The following is a 19,536-nucleotide window of genomic DNA, read 5'->3' on the forward strand; positions in this document are numbered from 1 at the left end:
GAGGAAACATTGCTTTAGTTTTTAGGGTACCTTTGTAGATACGCTGGGTACGAACCTGATGGGCAAACGCATAGCCCGACCGGAGTGACCTCCGAGCTCGTCTGGCGGACGGAGTTCGCAGGACGTCGTTGGTTTGGCGAGATCGCAACTGAGCTAACCGTTGCTGGGCGCGAATCTGTTTAGAAGGTACATTTTATTAAAACGCAATTCAGAACCTAAGATAGAACCCACCTTATCGGACAGCCCCGGGAACACATCGACAAAGTAGAATCGGGACGCCAGCACCGGCACCATCAGCACGATCAGCGTGAGCACCGTGGTGAACCAGAAGGTGGCCTCCTTCATCGCCTGCGTTAGAGAGCCCACGTATGGGCCGCCGATCACGTAGTTGTAGAAGTAGTCCAGGAAGAAATACCACAGCAGACTGCCCCAGATCATGATGTGGTTGAACACGGTCCAGTACGAGGTGTCCAGGGCGATCTGAGAGAGGGAATATGTTTGTTTTTTTTTTCTTGTTACAGTAGTTGTTCGGTAACTGGGTGTTGTTTAACTGGGCTGCTCTTTAACTGGGCTGCTCTTTAACTGGGCTGCTCTTTAACTGGGCGCTCGATAACTGGGTTGTAGCCCAGTTAAAAAGCAGACAAACGTCAAAAAACCAAAACAAACCGAAATGACCGAGGGGTTAATGGATGCAAAAATTATGTTCTGTAAATAAAACAACTTTTTTCAAACTTTTAAGTAATTTCAAGTAACAATTAAAGTACTTCCTGACCATGAACAATTTAAGTTATCATTTTATATTACAAAATTACAAAATTTGTCAATTATTGAATTTATCAAATTCCTCTGAATTTTGATAAATTTTGACAAGATCAATGACTTCACGCTAAAATAAAGTCTCAAACCGAATGATTTCATTGAAAACCGAAAATTTCAAACTTGATTTTTTTTTAAATATTATATACTTCCTAAAGAAATGACTTGAAATTGTGAAGAAAATTCTAAGTCAGGATACCACATTTTGGTAATATTTTGGTTTTACAGTATTTTATCAAATTTTTCTGAAACATTGGGCAAATGTTGGTAGTTTTATTGATTTTTTATGTGAACTTGAATCCATTTTCATTTATTTTTCGATCGGATCTTGTTATTTTTTCAGAAGCTTCATCAATGACAAATGCATTCTATGTGGCGAAGAATATCGCCAAGAACATCATGGAATCATCAGGTGAGTAGATTTTGCTGATGCATGAGGAGCATTGTGATATTATTTCCGTTTTCTACTAATTGATGCTCTAAACAATGGCATGCAAATATCAAACGTTTGTATTACTTTTGCAAATAACCGCGACCAGAATTAGCCTTTTGTTGCCTGATAATAAATGGTGAAGTACCATGAAATCATACCAAAATCATGTATATGGAAGACCACAACAATACCAAAATCTTATATTCCAAATAATAAAACCATGGAATACAGTACTTGTTCGGTAACTGGGCGTTGTTTAACTGAGCGCTCGATAGCCCAGTTAAAAAGTAGACAAACGTCATAAAACAAAAACAAATCAAAATGCCCCAGGGGGTCAATGGATGCAAAAATCAAGTGTAATTAATAAAAAAATATGTTTTTGTGAAATTTCTTGTCGCACTTAGAGGAAACTGGAAAAATAAACTTTGGACACAAATTTGAGTAACTCTTATTGTTATATTAAATATATAATGCATTGGTGATCCCCTCGGCATTTTTCGATCAGTTCAGGTTTTTTTTGGTTTTTCAGTTTTTAAGTAGAGTAACTCTCTTTCCTATGACCAAAGAAGCTATTTTGTGTCATTGGTTCACCCATACAAGTCTCCATACAATTTTGGCTGCTGTCCATACAAAAATGGTACGTAAATATTCAAGCAGCTGTAACTTTTAAGTGAATTTTCTGATCAATTTGGTGTCTTCGGAAAATTCGTAAGTATTCTTGAGGACTATTGAGAAAAAAGGTACACGGAAAAAATTGCAGTTTTTTAAATCAACTTTTTTTCACAAAAACTCAATTTCCCAAAATACGTATTTTTTTATTTTCGAGATTTATAGAGACACATGGTCAAAAAATCGGCCGCTGAGTTATAATTTTTTGAAAAAATAGTGATTTTTGGAAAAAAACCGAAATTTTATACAAAAAAATGACCTAAATTTGTATGTAAAACTAAAATTGCAGGTTTTTTTTTATAAAGAGCTCCGTTTTCAAGATATAGCCACCAAAAGTTTGATTTTAGCGAAATATTTGCAGTTTTCTGATTTTAAAAAATAGTGACCATGAGTGACCATTTATCAGGGCTGAGCTGTAGGTTAGTCGAGGTTAGTCGTCGACTAACAAGTTTTTTAACTAAAATGTCGCCCTCCTTAAACCATTTGGCGCCCTTAGCAGGGCCCAAGAGAAACTTTGCATTTTGCAATTTTTTTTTATGGAATTTGCAATTCATCAGTCTTTTCAGTGAAACTTAATTCTGTTAAAGGTTTGAGTAGGAGACATCTTAAATACGTTTGCTGAAGATCTCACATTCCAAGAACAAAACCTGTGTTTGTAGCAGCTATATATGTTTGGGGTACGTTTTTCACCAACAATTTTTGTCAAAAATTCAACCTTTAGTATACTCTTTGAAAAGGGTCGATCCTTTGAACTCCACTGCTGAGTGACTTGTTTTGATCATTTCTTAGTATTTAAGCATTACTTCAGTTCCAATTTTATAACGATTCATCAAATTTAAACATATTTTTGGAAAATGTTGGTAAGGTATCTGAAATTCTTCGTAAAAAGTTTTTTTTTTTCATTTAAATAGTTTTTGTGCGGTAGAAGTATTTTTTGTGTACCGTCATCAGGGGTGACATTGGGTCTGGGGGGTGAGATTGGGTCATACAAAAATGCTGATATTTGTATGACCCAATCTCACCCCCCAGACCCATTGTCACCCCTGATGACGGTAATTCAATAACGAATAACATATTCTACCCCCCCCCCCCCCCTACCGCTCATCACTTGGCGCCCCTTGTACAAATATAGGCGCCCTCGCCAGGAACATTGGCGCCCTGAACCCGCCAACAGCGACTAACTAGTTCAAAATCGTACAGCTTAGCCCTGCTCACCCAAACAGCCCACCATTTTCTAATGTCGATATCTCAGCATCTAATGGTCCGATTTTCAATGTTAAAACATGAAACATTCGTGAAATTTTCCGATATTTTCAAAAAAAAAATAATTTGAATTTTTTTAAATCAAGACTGGAATTTTAAATGGGCGTTATATTCACTGTTTGGCCCTTTTAAACTGTTAGTCTTGATTTAAAAAAAAATCAAAATATTGTTTTCAAAAATATCGGAAAATATCGGAAAATTTCACGAATGTTTCATGTATTAACATTGAAAATCGGACCATTAATTGCTGAGATATCGACATTGGAAAAAGGTGGGCTGTTTGGGTGAGAGTTCGAACACTTCAATTTTCGTGATTCTATTTCTTTAAGCCACTGTATCTCAGCAACCAGAGGTCCAATCTTCAAAGTCTCTCAGACAATTTTATAGTAAATTTTCTGAACTTTTCAAAAAAAAATATTTTTAGAAATGGTCACTCATGGTCACTATTTTAAAAACGTTACTTAATCCACCGGAAGGTGGTTGCTGCCTTCCTCCTAAAAGCCTTGCAACCACACACTACGAAAGCTTTGGCTAACGCTTACTTAGTAAAGACACTATACATCTGAGTGCTGCCATCTAGGTATGATAAATTTAATGAACCATTTGAAAGCACTGCAGTGTTTGTGTGCGTGCACTGAGCGTAAAGTTCCGACAGCTATCCGCCGGAGCTTTCAAATCATGTAAATAATGACCCTTTTAGTATCAACCAAAACAGTTTTTCGAACATATCTTTTAAAGTACTGCACCAAGCCGGATGAAATTTAAAAAAGACTTAAAGAACCTGAAGGCAAATCCAAAAACATAGATCCGGACAAAATCGGTCGAGCCAGTTCCGAGAAAAGTGAGTGAGAAAAAAAATTCTACGTCCATCCACACGCACAGACATTTGCTCAGAATTTGATTCTGAGTCGATATGTATACGTAAAGGTATATCTGGGAGGCTTATTTAAAAAGTTCAATTTTTGAGTGATTTTATAGCCTTGCCTCAGTGAGGTGAGGAAGGCAAAAATCAAAAAACTATACAAATATTTCGCTAAAATCAAACTTTTTGTGGCTATATCTTGAATACAGCGCCTTTAATCAAAAACTCTGTACAGTACTTTTCTCGGCGGCAGATTTTTTGAGCATGTTTCTCTATAGCTCAAAAGTTGCGGATTTTATCCCCTAAATTATATCAAAAAATCTCGAAAATCAAAAAATACGTATTTTGGGATATTGAGTTTTTGTGAGAAAAAAGTTGATTAAAAAATCTGCAAATTTTTGTTTCCGTGTACCTATTTTTTCTCAATAGTCCTCAACAATACCTACAAATTTGCCGAAGACACCAAATTGATCAGAAAATTCACTCAAAAGTTACAGCTGTTTGAATATTTACGTACCATTTTTGTATGGACAGCAGCCAAAATTGTAAAAAATACAAATATAATCCATTTCCGGTTTTGGTACAGAATTGCTCAGTAGTACTTTTTAGTTTTTAGAAAGTTCGCAAGCGAAAAAGATTTGTTTGCGATTATTCCATCTCTGGATAACACTAACCTACAAAAATTGACAACTCGAGGGGAAGCATGGAGTTCAGAGTCCCCAGAAACACGTGCACTTTGAATTCTGGAGTTTTATTCTGAAAAGGTCTAGTAAACCAACTTTTCAGTTTTTGCTTTTTGGGTGTTTTTTAATACCCCTGACTCAAGGCGGTTTCAAAACCACTCAAAAAGCAAAAACTGGAAATTGTGTTTATTAGACCTTTAAAAAAAACTCCAGAATTCTAGAGTTAATTTTCAAAACAATCTATGAGTCATGGGTTTCCTATGGAGATAGGACCTTTTGAAAATTTAATCTAGAATTTTTCAAAAATGTTTAGACAGAGCCGAATGGTTTTTCTCCAAAGATGATCGGATTATTTGTTAAAATTACAAAAAATAATAACAAAAATTTATTTGAAGAATAACTTAAAATGTTATAAGTCTGTTATTACAATAACAATCCAATAACAGAAAAAAAAACATAACGGCGAATAACAAATCTTGTTATCAATAACCTATTATGTTATTGGCCTAGTATTTTCATATATCATAAAATGTTATTCCCAACTTATTTCCGTCTGCTCGGGATAGACATTTTGGAAACTTATGATTGCAAAACAACTGGATAGGTATTTAATGCAAAAACACTATTTTCATTTTAATTTTGAAACCGTGGCCTGTAATTTAAATTTTTTAAACTTTTTTATTTTTTTGTCTAACCCAACTTCCAAAAATATTTGCAACGGCCTTTTTAGTTTTTAGTAAATGATGTATAATTTTTAAGAATCGTAAATGAAATAGAAAATTGTTCGATTAATTTGATTCTTATTCGATAAGCATTCGTGAAAGTGGTCTAGCAGGTCAAATTAATAAGTTTTTTTTGAGTGATGTTATAGCAAAAAAGTGAATTTAAAAAAAAAAATGGCCTGAACTAAAACTTTGCCGACTTTTCAGAATCTGGGTTGAACATGTTCCATGCATGGTTGGGACACTAAGTCTAAGTTTGTTCTAAGACGGTCTCAAATAAGATATGGATAGTATATGTATAGAGAAAACAATAATAGCTTTTTTCGCCATTAAAAATGGGCTTCCTATAGTACCGAAAGTAATAACTTACCTGGGTCGTATTGTCCAGTATCAGTATCGTGGCTACCACCGATCCCAACAGCATGTGGTCGTTAAGTACGTAACCGTCCGGTGAGATTCCGTCCTTGTAGGTGCCTGGTATAATATTAGTAAAAAAATCAAAGTTACTATGACTATGACTACTTAAACAACAACCCTTACCGTACGGTATCAGGAACAGTATCAGCGAGCTGAAGATCCCGTGCAGCACGCTGCGGATGAACTCGGTCGTGTTGAATAAGGCATTGGTGATTCCGGGCGTGTACAGCTTCGGGTAGTCGAGGCTGTTCTTGTCCGAGACGTCCTGCTCGAAGATCCCGAGCGCCAGCACCGGCAGCGACGTGTAGAACAGGTTGTACACCGAGATGAACATCGGGTCGAACACGGTCTGTAAGATGGGGAAGATGGATATTTCGAAAAGGTCTACTAGAGATGTCGTAACTTACTTGAGCACTGAAGCCGCAGAAAAATGCATACCAAAAATGGCACAACGTGAATGCAAAGTTTTTGTAGAAAAAATAGCGCAGAAATTTACACATCCGATAGTAGGACCAGCGTCCGTGTACCAGTAGCAGTCTTTCGAGGAATTTGAACTGAGCTATCGAGTAGTCGCTGGCCAGCACGGCTTGCATGCCCTCCTGTCCGGAGATGCCGACGCCGATGTGGGCCGCTGAAGAAAGAGGTAAATTTTAAATTCTTTCCCCTCCTCCTAACATCCGCAACTCACCCTTGATCATGGACACGTCGTTGGCGCCGTCACCAATGGCCAGCGTGACGGCATTCTTCGAACGTTTGATCAACTCGACGACCATCGCCTTCTGGAGGGGCGTAACGCGGCAGCAAATTACCGCCCGACAGTGCGAGGCAATCTCCAGGAACTTGGACTCGAGCTCGGCCGTCAGGCAGTGCACCAGCGAGTGACCGTTGATGACCAGCGCGACTCCGGCTCCGTCGGCGTCCCCCCCGCCGGCCAGGTCCGTCATCGAAGAGTCCGCCTTGCCCGTGGTGGTGGGTCCGTCCGAGTAGTTGCTGCAGTTAACACTGTGGGGGTTAGTGAGAGGTTGTTGAGGTATTGAGGGTGGAAGCGGTCTCTACGACGGGGGTGGTTTCAACGGTTTGAGGAGCAAATATCTACGCTGAAGGGCGCGGGTTCTTGGTACACTGTAACTTACGGGTATGTGAGAAAGGGTTTGGCGATACCGGCTGGTTGTGGAGTATGATTGGTATTCAAGCTTTACGATAGTAGTAGGAGTAGTATTACATATTAAATAATAAATTAACATGAAAATCGCAGTGAAATTTAAACAGAAAAAAGAAAAAAAAGTCATCGAATTGTTTTCGTAATTAACAACCATCGTAACCAATTGTACAACTAGCCACATTACGGTTTGAAAAACTCGTAGAAAGAACCCAATTATCTTGTACCTTTCCGACACCTCCTCGCTTTCTCCTATACTTGTATATTTATGTCTATTATCCCACCTAAAGGTCACCACCGACACCGACGGCGGCGACGAGTTCTGGATCTCAATCATCGGCCCGGAACTGTTGCCACTGTTGGCTGCACCGCCGTTGGCCGTCGCCCCCAGTCCACCCGACTGGTTCAGGGTCGACCCCTTGGGCAGCGCTGAAAATGCATTCAATTTAGTAATTTTGAAGAGACATTTTCTACAACTTGTCCTTACTCGTCGGATGATACGTGTTGACGATCCGCAGCGACTCCATGTACTTCCTCAGCTGCTGCTCGACCTCGGACTTGGTGAGCCCATCGATAACAAACACGTCCACCATGTCGTCCGTCAGCAGCTGACACGAGTAGCCGATGTTGATGGCCGTTTCTGTAACGCAAAAACCCACGTTAATTCACACCGCGTCTCCATCGAAAGCGCACCCCCGGAGCCTTACCCTGTTTGTCCCCCGTCAGCACCCACACCTTGATGCCGGCCATCTGTAGGTTGGCGATCGTCTGAGGCACGCCGTCCTGCAGCTTGTCCTCGATGGCCGTCACCCCGATCAGTTGCATGTCGCACTCGATCTCGTCGTAGATGGCACCGAGCTTGTCCTCGCGCGTGCCGTCTATCGAGAGGGCCGCCTCCCGCTGCCGCAGCAGCCACGAGTCGAAGAATTCCTTCGTCAGTCGGCGCTCGGCCAGCACCAGCGTCCGGAGGCCCTCGCCGGCGAATTTCTGGGAAATAGAGTTGTGCAGGAATAATTGTGAAACTGTTTGGATTTGGAAAGATGAGCAACTCTCTACGAAATCGGCCGATTTCGACAATTTTTATTTTTGTATGTTTTGATTTGGCTCAAACTTTGTTCACCCATACAAGTCTCCATACAATTTTGGCACCCATACAGAAATGGTACGTACATACTCAAATAGCTGTAACTTTTGAATGAATTTTCTGATCAATTTGGTGTCTTCGGCAAAGTTGCAGATTTTTTAATCAACTTTTTTTTCACAAAAACTCAATTTCCCAAAATACGTATTTTGTTATTTTCGAGATTTTTTGATATGTTTTTGGAGACAACCCGCAACTTTTGAGCCAAAGAGAAACATGGTCAAAAAATCTTTTTAAAAGGGTCAAACATTGAATATAACGCCCATTTAAAATGCTATTCTTGATTTAATTATTTTCAAAATATTATTTTTTAAGATCGGAAAATTTCACGAATGTTTCATGTTTTAACATTGAAAATCGAACCATTAGTTGCTGAGATATCGACATTAGAAAATGGTGGGTTGTTTTGGTGAGACTTAGAACACTTCAATTTTCCTGTTTCTTTTTCTTAAAGCGGCTGTATCTCAGCAACCCGAGGTCCAATCTTCAATGTTTCTTAGACAATTTCATAGAAAATTTTTTGAACTTTAAAAAAAAAATTAGAAGTGGTCACTCATGGTCACTATTTTAAAAAATCAAAAAACTGCAAATATTTCGCTAAAATCAAACTTTCGGTGGCTATATCTTGAAAACGGAGCCTTTATCAAAAAAAATGTAAAGTACTTTTCGATTGGGGTAATTCTCCGCCAACTCACACAGCAGTTGCCCCGATCCCTCTTCGATTTGCGTGAAACTTTGTCCTAAGGGGTAACTTTTGTCCTTGATCACGAATCCGAGGTCCGTTTTTTGATATCTCGTGACGGAGGGGCGGTACGACCCCTTCCATTTTTGAACATGCGAAAAAAGAGGTGTTTTTCAATAATTTGCAGCCTGAAACGGTGATGAGATAGAAATTTGGTGTCAACGGGACTTTTATGTAAAATTAGACGCCCGATTTGATGGTGTACTCAGAATTCCGAAAAAACGTATTTTTCATCAAAAAAAACACAAAAAAAGTTTTAAAAATTTTACCATTTTCCGTTACTCGACTGTAAAAAATTTTGGAACATGTCATTTTACGGGAAATTTAATGTACTTTTCGAAGCTACATTGACCCAGAAGGGTCATTTTTTCATTTAGAACAAAATTTGTCATTTTACAATTTCGTGTTTTTTCTAACTTTGCAGGGTTATTTTTTAGAGTGTAACAATGTTCTACAAAGTTGTAGAGCAGACAATTACAAAAATTTTGATATTTAGACATAAGGGGTTTGCTTATAAACATCACGAGTTATCGCGATTTTACGAAAAAAAGTTTTGAAAAAGTTGGTCGTCATCGATCATGGCCGTTCATGGTCACCCGCGACAGACACGGACGACGAAACAAAGAGAAACGCCAAAAGTAACTTTTTCAAAACTTTTTATCGTAAAATCGCGATAACTCGTGATGTTTATAAGCAAACCCCTTATGTCTATATATCAAAATTTTTGTAATTGTCTGCTCTACAACTTTGTAGAACATTGTTACACTCTAAAAAATAACCCTGCAAAGTTAGAAAATAACACGAAATTTTAAAATGAAAATTTTTGTTCTAAATGAAAAAATGACCCTCCTGGGTCAATGTAGATTCGAATAGTACATTGAATTTCCCATAAAATGACATGTTCCAAAATTTTTTACAGTCGAGTAACGGAAAATAGGAGAATTTTTAAAACTTTTTTAGTGTTTTTTTTCGATGAAAAATACGTTTTTTCGGAATTCTGAGTACGCCATCAAATCGGGCGTCTAATTTTACATAAAAGTCCCTTTGACACCAAATTTCTATCTCATCACCGTTTCAGGCTGCAAATTATTGAAAAACACCTCTTTTTTCGCATGTTCAAAATTGGAAGGGGTCGTACCGCCCCTCCGTCACGAGATATCAAAAAACGGACTTCGGATTCGTGATCAGGGACAAAAGTTACCCCTTAGGACAAAGTTTCACGCAAATCGAAGAGGGGTCGGGGCAACTTTTCCCGATTTCGTGTGAGTTGGTAGAGAATTACCCATTGGAAATTCAATTTTACATTAAAAAATTACTTCAAATTTGCTCATGCATGAAATTTAATTTTTTTTCCAAAAATCACTATTTTTTCAAAAATTATAACTCGGCGGCAGATTTTTTGACCATGTTTCTCTATGGCTCAAAAGTTGCGGGTTTTTGTCCCCTAAAACATATAAAAAAATCTCGAAAATAATAACGTTAATACGTATTTTGGGAAATTGAGTTTTTGTCAGGGATGGAATAATCGCGAAAAAAAAAACAATTTCGCTCGCAAACTTTTTTCACCCGCGAAAGAGAGAGGAGGCAAATCACGCAAAAGAAAATCGCTCCCGAAATTTTCCCAGAAAATCAATCTGCTGATGATTTTTTGTGAATTTCCTTGTGAGCACCACTCAAAATTATTTTTTTCACTTTGTTTACACACATTGCCCATCTACAGGCCAATTTTCGACGTGTAAAGTTACACTTGCAAGTTTAGTAGTGAAAGAGATGTTCCGCCGAATAATCAAGATGATGATTTTTTTAGATTCTTTTTACCGATCTGTCGTGCGCGAGAGAGGAGAGCATGCTCCCTTTGGATTTTTTCTCTTGATCCAATGATTTTCTATTGATGATGATTATTCCATCGCTGGTTTTTGTGAAAAAAAAGTTGATTGAAAAATCAACCAATGAGACAAAATAGCTTATTTGATCATAGGGAAGGCCCCCACAAAGTTTGATGCTAATCAAAAAATACGAATAAAATCCATTTCAGGTATTGGTAGAGAATTGCTCAGATCAAAAACTTTAAAAGTTTAAAACAGAAAATTAGGAATGTACTTAAAAATTAAGAAATAAAAATAATGAAATAAAAAATTTGCAAAATTTAAATTATTAAAAATTATTATAAAATACTCAAAAATTATTAAAAAAAATCAAAAATTTATGAATTAAAAAAAAGTAAAAAAACGAAAAAAGAAAACTTGGATCGTTCAGAATACCAAAAATCAAATATTGATTAATGATATTAGTTGAAAAATTCTAAGAAATTATAATTTCAAAATATAAAAAAGAAGCAATAAATCGAAAAATTTAAAAAGTGTTAAGAGCCTAAAACATGACTCCAAAAATGAATGTTTGCTTTACGGCATTTAAGAATAAAACAAATTTAAGAACTTCAAAATTTTATGATTTTTTTAACATAAAAATTAATTTTTAAATATAAGATTGCCGGATGGACAAAATTTAACGTGTACATACACACAATCGTATGCATCGATAACTGGACATTCTGGAAAAATGATCAAAATCTTAAAACAAAACTTATCACAAATAAAAATTTTATCAAATGTTAAAAAAAATCCACGTCATTTGTGGATAGCGCCTTTTTAGCAATTTTAGCAAAAAGAATATTTTATCAAACTTATAAAATAGTTTTCATCCTTGTCCATTTAATCAAAGAACAAAAAATAAATGTCAAAAAATTCTCTACCATTCACCAGTTTGGTGATCATAGCTTTGACTTTTAATTGTTAATAAATGGCCTGGCAAAGATTGTAAATTATAATAAAAAAGATTTTTCTGTTTTTTTTTAATTTGAAGAAGTCAAAATATTAAAAAAAATATTATGTAGTACAGTCAATTTATGCCTCTTACATTTTTTTTCTTGCCTCATTTTGCTTTATTTCAATTTTTGTCAATCCGTTAGTTTCGCAGCCCAAATTTCCCAAACTTGGAAACTTTCCAAAAACAAAATTGTTCCTGCAATTTTGTTTTTAATATCCTTCATAAAGTTTTAATTATTTTTTATGTTTAGTTTACAAAACTTATTTTGCTTATTTCAATACTAGCCAAGTCTTAAATTCTGCTGCGCATTTTTTCCAAACTTGGAAATAATTTAACACTAAATTGAACATGTTGACAAAAATTCAATTATTTTTCAAGGTATTCCCGAGCAGACGGAAATAACTTTAGAATATCATTTTTTGATATTTGAAAATACTAGGCCAATAATATTATATATATGTTATTTATAACAAGATTAGTTATTCGTCGTTATGATTTTTTTTGTTATTGGATTGTTATTGTAATAACAGACTAATAACACTTTTAGTTATATTCTTCGAACAAATCTTTGTTATTATTTTTTGTTATTTTAACAGCTAATCCAATCATTTCAATAAAAGCTGGAGGTATTCTTCCATAACAAAAAATTATATTCTAAAGCTGTGTTGGCTTTCAACCAATATCAGGCCAATAACAAATTTTGTAATGATAACAGAAACTGTTTTTAAACTCTTACGCAAAATTTGTTTTTCAAGAAGATTCCGTAACACTTTCTTTTATTTTAACAGTATTTCGACGTCGTCGTGCTATCTTGTCGCACCCGCCATTTTGACGTTCCGAGAAAAACGCGTTTTAATGTTTGACCTTGAATATTCAAAAACGAGAGCACGCAATGTAAACAATGAATAACACGTTTTGTTTGGCTCACCATTCTGTGCATTGTCCCAAAGTTTGGTTGAAGTTGGTTGCTGGAGTCCCGAGTTATAATTACAAATGTTTACGGTAGTCTAGCTAGTACGTGCGACAAACGCATCCTGACTTTCCTGGCCTGAAATCCCTTTGGCCTTTTGTCGCACTTACATCAATTTTCATGGAGTGACAAGATAGCACGACAAGATTGAAACTACTTTCATATGTAAAGTGACAAATATGCACGGAGTTTTTTCGGTTTTTATTGAATATCTCAGAATTGAAATCGAATTTTGGGGATCTGTGAAGGTCAAAAGGTGAGGCATTGTGAGCTGCACAAAATGGCGTTCTTAACTCAATTTGGCCCAAAATGCACGTACGACAAGTTAGCACGATGGCGACGATTTGTTATTGACATGGCTTGAATTTTGTTATAACCATCTGCCATAATTAAAAAAAACACATAAATAACCCTTCTAAAATGTTTTAAATAACAAAAACCAAAAAAAATCTATAAGCGTTGTCAGCCCTTTTCTCCTTAAGCTAATCAAATAAACCTAATGATGCAAAGAAAATTATCGAGGAAACTTACGTTTAAGTGCTCCTGCGTTCTCGTTTTCAGGTCCTGCTGATTAGTTCCTAACCTATCGTATATCACATTGTCGGCACCCTTGCAGTACAGTAATATGGAATTGTTGCGCCGCAGTATCACCGACATTCGCTTTCTAACATTATTAAAATCTAAAATACTTAACAACTCGTACTCCTGCAAACCAAAATAAAAAGGATTAATTTATGATAAAACATTGATTACATTAACACGCATACCTCCGTCCTTCCCATCACATCGATTGTTATACTATTAGGTGCTCTGGATTTAAAAACGAACCCAAAATTTCTGGCCGCCGAAACGAGGGCAGCCTCGTCAGGACTTTGTGCTTGATACTCTAATCTGCAAACAGGAATAAAATTGTATTTAAAAGTTTTAGCAAATTTTAATGGTCACCACCAACCTGCCGTTCTTCTCCTCCGGCATCACCGTGTGGCACAGCGCGAGCAAACGAAAAAAGCTGTGGGCGTGTTCCTCGTCGGACCGGACCGCGTCCAGCAGGCCCTGGTCGTACCATCGGAACTCCGGCTCGTACTCCGGGTTGAATGAGAAGTCCACCGGTTCGGTGACCTACATTGTTGTTGTTGGGTTTTTTTTTTTATGGTGAATTGTGGTGGTTGTGGCGATGAAATGAAATTGATTTTTTTTGTTGGATTGTTCGAGTTGAAAAGAGATGGGTTGTGAGGTTGGACATTTTGCGGAAAAAACAGCCAGAAAAGGGAGAATAAAAAGGTAGAAAATAAAGAAAAGAGTGCTTAAAAGTACTTGTTTTACACTACACAAAGAAAGCGTTTCAGAGAAGTTCAACTGACTAGATTGGGTGTTTAAAGCACTAGTTTAGCGATGGTAAAGCGTTAAACACGGACAAAATTATTTAATATATGAACCGTAGCAAGTTAGAAGATACCTAAACATAAAGAAGCCAATTAAACATTTTATAAAATTTCCTGGATTTTTACAAGAAGTTTATCATTCGTTTGCAAACTATCCCAAGTAGCACACTTTGTTCGCCAAAAGATTTCCGAACTTGTTGTTGAACTCATTTACTATGTTTTCCCAACGTCCCAGAGAACTTTTGAACGTTGAAAAAAGCGCACGTTTTTTTGTTGTTGAACATCTCTTAACCCGTTAGAAATGTGCGTGGTTTAATAAAGTTTTACCAGCGCACGTCCTACTTGCATAGAGAACGTTTGTTGAACATGTCATAAGAACTCTTGACTATAAGATTCTGAACCAGGTTGGATGACGTCGTTAGAACCGTTTAGCAACATTCTGCCTTTAAGTTTCAGGAGGGAGTTAGGCAAACGTTTTTATAACCGTTCAAGAACATATCGTGGCAGACAAGAATGTTTAACAGGCTTTTCATAAAATATGTTCAAGGTGTTCGCTCAAAAGTTATTTTTTCTTCATTTAATCCTTTATTTGTGAAAAATGTCGCTTTACGATATTTAACTACCAGTTTTTTTGTAATTTATTAGTTTGGACAGGGATACGCCATTTATGAATGATGGGTAATAAAAAATATCAACCATAAAAAATCATTCAATTTCTTAATTATGCCTTTGGGATTTTTTTTTCAATTATGTTTGAGTGCTAATTAACATCGCTTGCTACTACTACTCCACTACTGCTGCTGGTTCCCGGTGCTGCATTTTCAGTTTTCCTTTTTGATGAAGAAGGCTCAGGGCAAGTATCGAACTCAAGATCACTCCAAATGTCAAGTCCGGGCGCGCGTCTGCTTCTTTCCACGAGGGGTTATGTTGGATGAGCAGGCCTAAACGTCAATAAGAAGTCTGCGGTCATCTAGGTTTTACCAAGTTCACTAACAGTTTGCCAAAACTTCTTTTGAACATAAGCTGTTTCTATTTTTAGAACTATGTGTGCTTGTTTCGTCAACATGTTCTTGCTAGATTTTCAAAATAAAACGCGAACTTCACATAAACAACTAGTTTACGAGAAATGCCAGCCGAAGCCAAAGGTCAAATCTACTTTGTTATGACGTTTAGCAAACTGAAATGAAACATCATGTCTGCAAATGTCATTTTGCTTTTCGAGTTCTACAAGCATGTTGTATTGAGGTCAGAATAAACTTCAAAATGAACTGTTCGTAATCCGTTGCTAGATTTGGCATTTGTGTTACACAGCCATGTTGAACAATGGTTTTTTGGTCAAAATGTGAACAATTGACCAAATTTTTTGACACTTGTTCAATAATTAACGAATAAAAACACTTATGCAGCAATTGTTGAACAACAAAATAAAGAGCGATGTTTTTCTTGCTACTTGGGTATATAGTTCATAATTATTTTATTTAGGTATCATTTGATTTTACAAAAAACAACCTAATTAGGTTTCTTTTTCATTTCCCCAAAAAAAGTTTTTTGGGCAACTACAAAAAATCATGGACATGAACAAAATTCTACATTTTAAAATTATGTTTTTTTTTTTCAGTGAGCCCAATTCTTACCGAACTTGAAGAGGATTTAATAAAGAAATAAAGTCTCTCAAAATGTAATTATCAGTTCTTTTTTTATCGAAAACATTGCAATGAATCAATTAATTAAAGCTTTACATTTTTTACAAAATTGTTAAGACAAATTTCAATCAAACAATTTAAATTTTTAAGATTTTTTCGAACTGTCATATAATAATCAAATAATAACAGTACGTTCGTTTGACGGCTAGTTCCACACTGAGTGCCGCACTCAGAGCTGTCTAAGCATTGTTTGAAGAAACTCGTGCTATCCAGGTTTTTAAGCGAAGATGGCGTTCGAATGTTGAACGTCCGAAATGTCAAAATCGCACAGTAGCACCAACATTAGAAAAAAATGCGGCTGTCATGCCATGGCACACTTTTTTCGTAATGTTGGTACCACTGCGTGATTTTGACATTTCGGGCGTTCACCATTCGAACGCCATTTTCGCTTAAAAAGCTGGATAGGGGAAATATACCCAATATAAGTCTAATAAGCGATCGTGATTGAATGAAGCTGGATAATCTGGAGTGTTCCTTGAAATTAACTAAAATCAAGTACACCAACGAGAAGAGCAACATTTTGTGCACAGTTCGATTTATTTTAACTTTTACTAAAAGTTATTCTATTCCTTTTACAAGCATTAAAAAAAAAATATATCCCAAATGTATTCTAATCAAACGAGAATGCATTGGGCCACGCCCGCTTTTCTATTTTCAGCTTAGTTCTTTTTTCTTCCAGCGCTCTTTTGAGTCTGCTTAGTGCTGCCAAAATTGATGAAATTTAAACGCGAACACTCACGAAAAGTAGCATTTATAGAGAACATTTCCTGGCATCACTGGCTCACTCCAACAGGCGCTGCTGGTGGTGTTTGTGGCCACCCTTTGTTCTTTATTTGCCTTCGCTTCTCGCTCGGTTTTCTGCAGCCTTCGATTGGAATGGGTCGTCAAAAGTCAAAAGACTTGGCGCGCTTGTTTTTTGATGGCACTTTCTAATTATTTTCATGTTTCGGGATTATTTTTCAAATGAGTGACTAACGAATGCTCAAAAGAACATGTTGCCGGTAGTTGGAAGCAATTTCATGTCCTAAGCTGCCGTTCTACGCTTAATTGTCCCATGTTCAAAAAAGTGCAACTGAGCAAAACGCGATTGAAATTTTGCGACCGATTTCTGTGTTTCTACGCATAATTGTCCCGTGGGTTCCTATTCGCCCTTTGTGCCCCTAATCGCCCCAGTTAGCAGTTTATCACCCTTATTTGTGATCATCTTGCTATACAATAGGTAAACAAGGCATAATGCTTAGTAAAACTAATGATTCCATGTAAGAAAATACTTGGTGGGACAATTATGCGTAGAAGTTCAACGATGGGACAAACAGACTTGGTGTTGTTTTTGATGAGTTTCCGAACAAAGTACCAGATTTTATGTGTTTTTCTTAAAGTACACATCAGATTAAACTTAAAAATGGCATAAAGTCAAAATAGTAAAAAACTGACATGGGACAATTATGCGTAGAACGGCAGTAAGCGCTTTGAAAACGTTAGCGTAATGGATAAGATATTGAAGGCGACTTTCGGCAAGCAGTAAAGCTCTCATCTTGCGTGTGTGATGTGTGTGCCAACAAAATGATGAGAAATGGTCTCGCAAAATAGAAATTATGAAAATATTTGAATTTGATCTTTTTGGCCAGTAAATTGTATACATATAAGGTATAAGGAGTATATTTGCCCTAGTTCCGCATGAGTTTTGGCGCCATTTTTGAACTAAAACTCTAGTGCCGCACGCACACTAACAAATGACCAACCAACGAGTGTGGCACTCAGTGCCGCATCGGCTCTTCAAACGAACGTACCATAAGAAACATTTTTTTCTTCTCTTTGTGAAAAAAGTGTTCGAATAATCAGAAAATGTAATTAGTTTTGAATATTGAACTCATTTTCATTGAGAAGGTCACAAATTTGCCAAATACTCTATAATTTTGCTTATTTTGCAATTTTAAATTATGTATCCAAATTAAAATTTTTGATGAAACTTTTTCCATCGAATTCATAAGCCCAAATAACCCATTTTGCATCATTGGTTTCTCCACAAGCTTGGGAGCTAAATACAAAAGCACTTTGAAAACGTTCGAAAATCCGTAACTTGAGTAGGGATTGCTGATCGGTTTGGTATCTTCGACCAACATGTAGGTTATGATTAAGACTTTTCTGAAAAAAAATGAGTACAAGGATTAAAAAAAAAATCACTTTTATCTATGAAACCCTGGCTATCTTTTACAGTCCAGACCCAATTATTCGAAGTTCCGTTTACAAGAGCTCCAAAAATGTCTAGTTTGGCGAGTCAAAATAATTTGAATTCGAGTGTTGCCATAACAGCTTACTCGTATTAAAACATTTGCAGACCATTTTGTATTTTTTGGTGTCGTACTTTGACTCAAGCATTAGCAAACGACAAACTTTTCTTTAAACTTAAAGATTTGGTTACGATTTTTTTTTGTTTTGCGAGGACTTCGGATTCTCGAGACTGGACTATATTTGATTCAGAATAATTCGGTAACAAAAAGCATGAAGCAAAAACTGTGCAATGTGTTTCAACTCACTAAATAACAGTATCTTCAGACAAACAGACGTGACAAGCTCTATCTGTCCAAGTCATGTCTGTTTGATCAACTCTTCAAAAAAAAAAAAAAAAATACATTACAAGCAGTGCAGAAAGAGACTGATAGAGATAAGGTAGAAATAATAATAATAATAAAGTCATGCATACATGCACTCCTTGCGCATTACTCCCGCTAGGTGGCTCAGTGGTCGTCGAGAGGGTCGTCGTTGTGGACGTCGTTGTAGTGTTATCTAGTAACAATAGGGTAGTACTATCTTTCGGGTTGTTGTTGTTGTTTTTGTTGCTGTTGTAATTGCCTTTACAGCTGTTGTTGGCTGTGGTGGTAAAGTAGTGACTTGTGGTTGTGGTGGTGGGGGTTACGCTCGGGCTTCTGGACATGGCCGTCGTAACAGTTCGCGTTTCGTGACTATTGTCGTGCGGGCTGAATCTAACGTGTAGTGACGGGTGATGTTTTTTGGTAGTGTTGGTGGTGGTGGTGGCGGCGGCAGCGGCGGCGGCTAGTGTGACACTACTGCTACTACTGAGGTGACTATTGTTAAAAGTAGAACTGACGGATTGTTGTGGCGGATGCGGCTGCGGCTGGTAGGGCTGATGTGTTTGCTGTGGCAATTGGAGCTGATAGTCGTAGCTGGTGGATGAGGCGGCTTTGAGCGTTGTGTTACTGCCAGCGGAGGCGCCGGTATTGGTCGCGTAGGACACGGCGGGGGCGGAGCCCGACTGGGGCGTGCTGCGACCGGACGGCTCTTCGGCGTTTATTAAAAGCGATGTGTTTTTTTGATCGTATGTAGTAGGCTACGCAGGGTGGTGTGTGGTGTTTAGAATTGAATGCGGTGATGTTTGTGATTTGGTGTGGTTGTGTTTGTGTGTACAGTAGTATTAGATGAAACGAAAAAAAAGTGTTTGTAAAAAAAGAAAATAGAGTTTCAAATCATTCTAGGCAAATTATGTATCGTTTGAATTTTTGGAGGATTTTCAGTAATTATGTGCATGTCTGTTCATTTCACCACTTTTTATTGATTTACACTTGAATTCGATGTTTGTTGATATTTCATCAAATATCGAATTAAAGAACAAAAAAATACATTAACGAAAAGTGCAGTAAGGAAAAATAAGAGTTATCCCATAACGGTTTTCGAATAAACATAAAAATTTCAGAAGACATAACACTCATACTTTGGAACAGTAGAATTT

At 36.9% G+C, this 19,536-nt stretch overlaps 1 protein-coding gene across 13 annotated transcripts in view; it reads right to left on the reverse strand.

The window, feature by feature from the left end:
* LOC6041793 (phospholipid-transporting ATPase ID) overlaps positions 1-19,536 on the reverse strand; it is an 88,520-nt gene that overhangs the window by 1,017 nt on the left and 67,967 nt on the right. For 9 of the 13 annotated variants that reach the window (XM_038259577.1, XM_038259579.1, XM_038259566.1 and 6 more), the window contains 13 exons: positions 18,493-19,137; positions 13,656-13,822; positions 13,471-13,594; positions 13,235-13,408; positions 7,732-8,011; positions 7,512-7,664; positions 7,252-7,453; positions 6,554-6,855; positions 6,273-6,496; positions 5,989-6,214; positions 5,819-5,922; positions 232-480; positions 56-175 (listed from right to left, as the gene is read on the reverse strand). In XM_038259577.1, coding sequence (XP_038115505.1) covers positions 56-175; positions 232-480; positions 5,819-5,922; positions 5,989-6,214; positions 6,273-6,496; positions 6,554-6,855; positions 7,252-7,453; positions 7,512-7,664; positions 7,732-8,011; positions 13,235-13,408; positions 13,471-13,594; positions 13,656-13,822; positions 18,493-19,137 — 2,970 coding nt within the window. Of the gene's footprint in view, positions 1-55; positions 176-231; positions 481-5,818; positions 5,923-5,988; positions 6,215-6,272; positions 6,497-6,553; positions 6,868-7,251; positions 7,454-7,511; positions 7,665-7,731; positions 8,012-13,234; positions 13,409-13,470; positions 13,595-13,655; positions 13,823-18,492; positions 19,138-19,536 lie in introns of all 13 variants that reach the window. The other 4 variants (XM_038259574.1, XM_038259573.1, XM_038259572.1 and 1 more) reach the window with 4 other exon arrangements.

The sequence above is a fragment of the Culex quinquefasciatus genome, chromosome 3, assembly GCF_015732765.1.
Source record: "Culex quinquefasciatus strain JHB chromosome 3, VPISU_Cqui_1.0_pri_paternal, whole genome shotgun sequence".
In the NCBI taxonomy this organism is placed as follows: domain Eukaryota; kingdom Metazoa; phylum Arthropoda; class Insecta; order Diptera; family Culicidae; genus Culex; species Culex quinquefasciatus.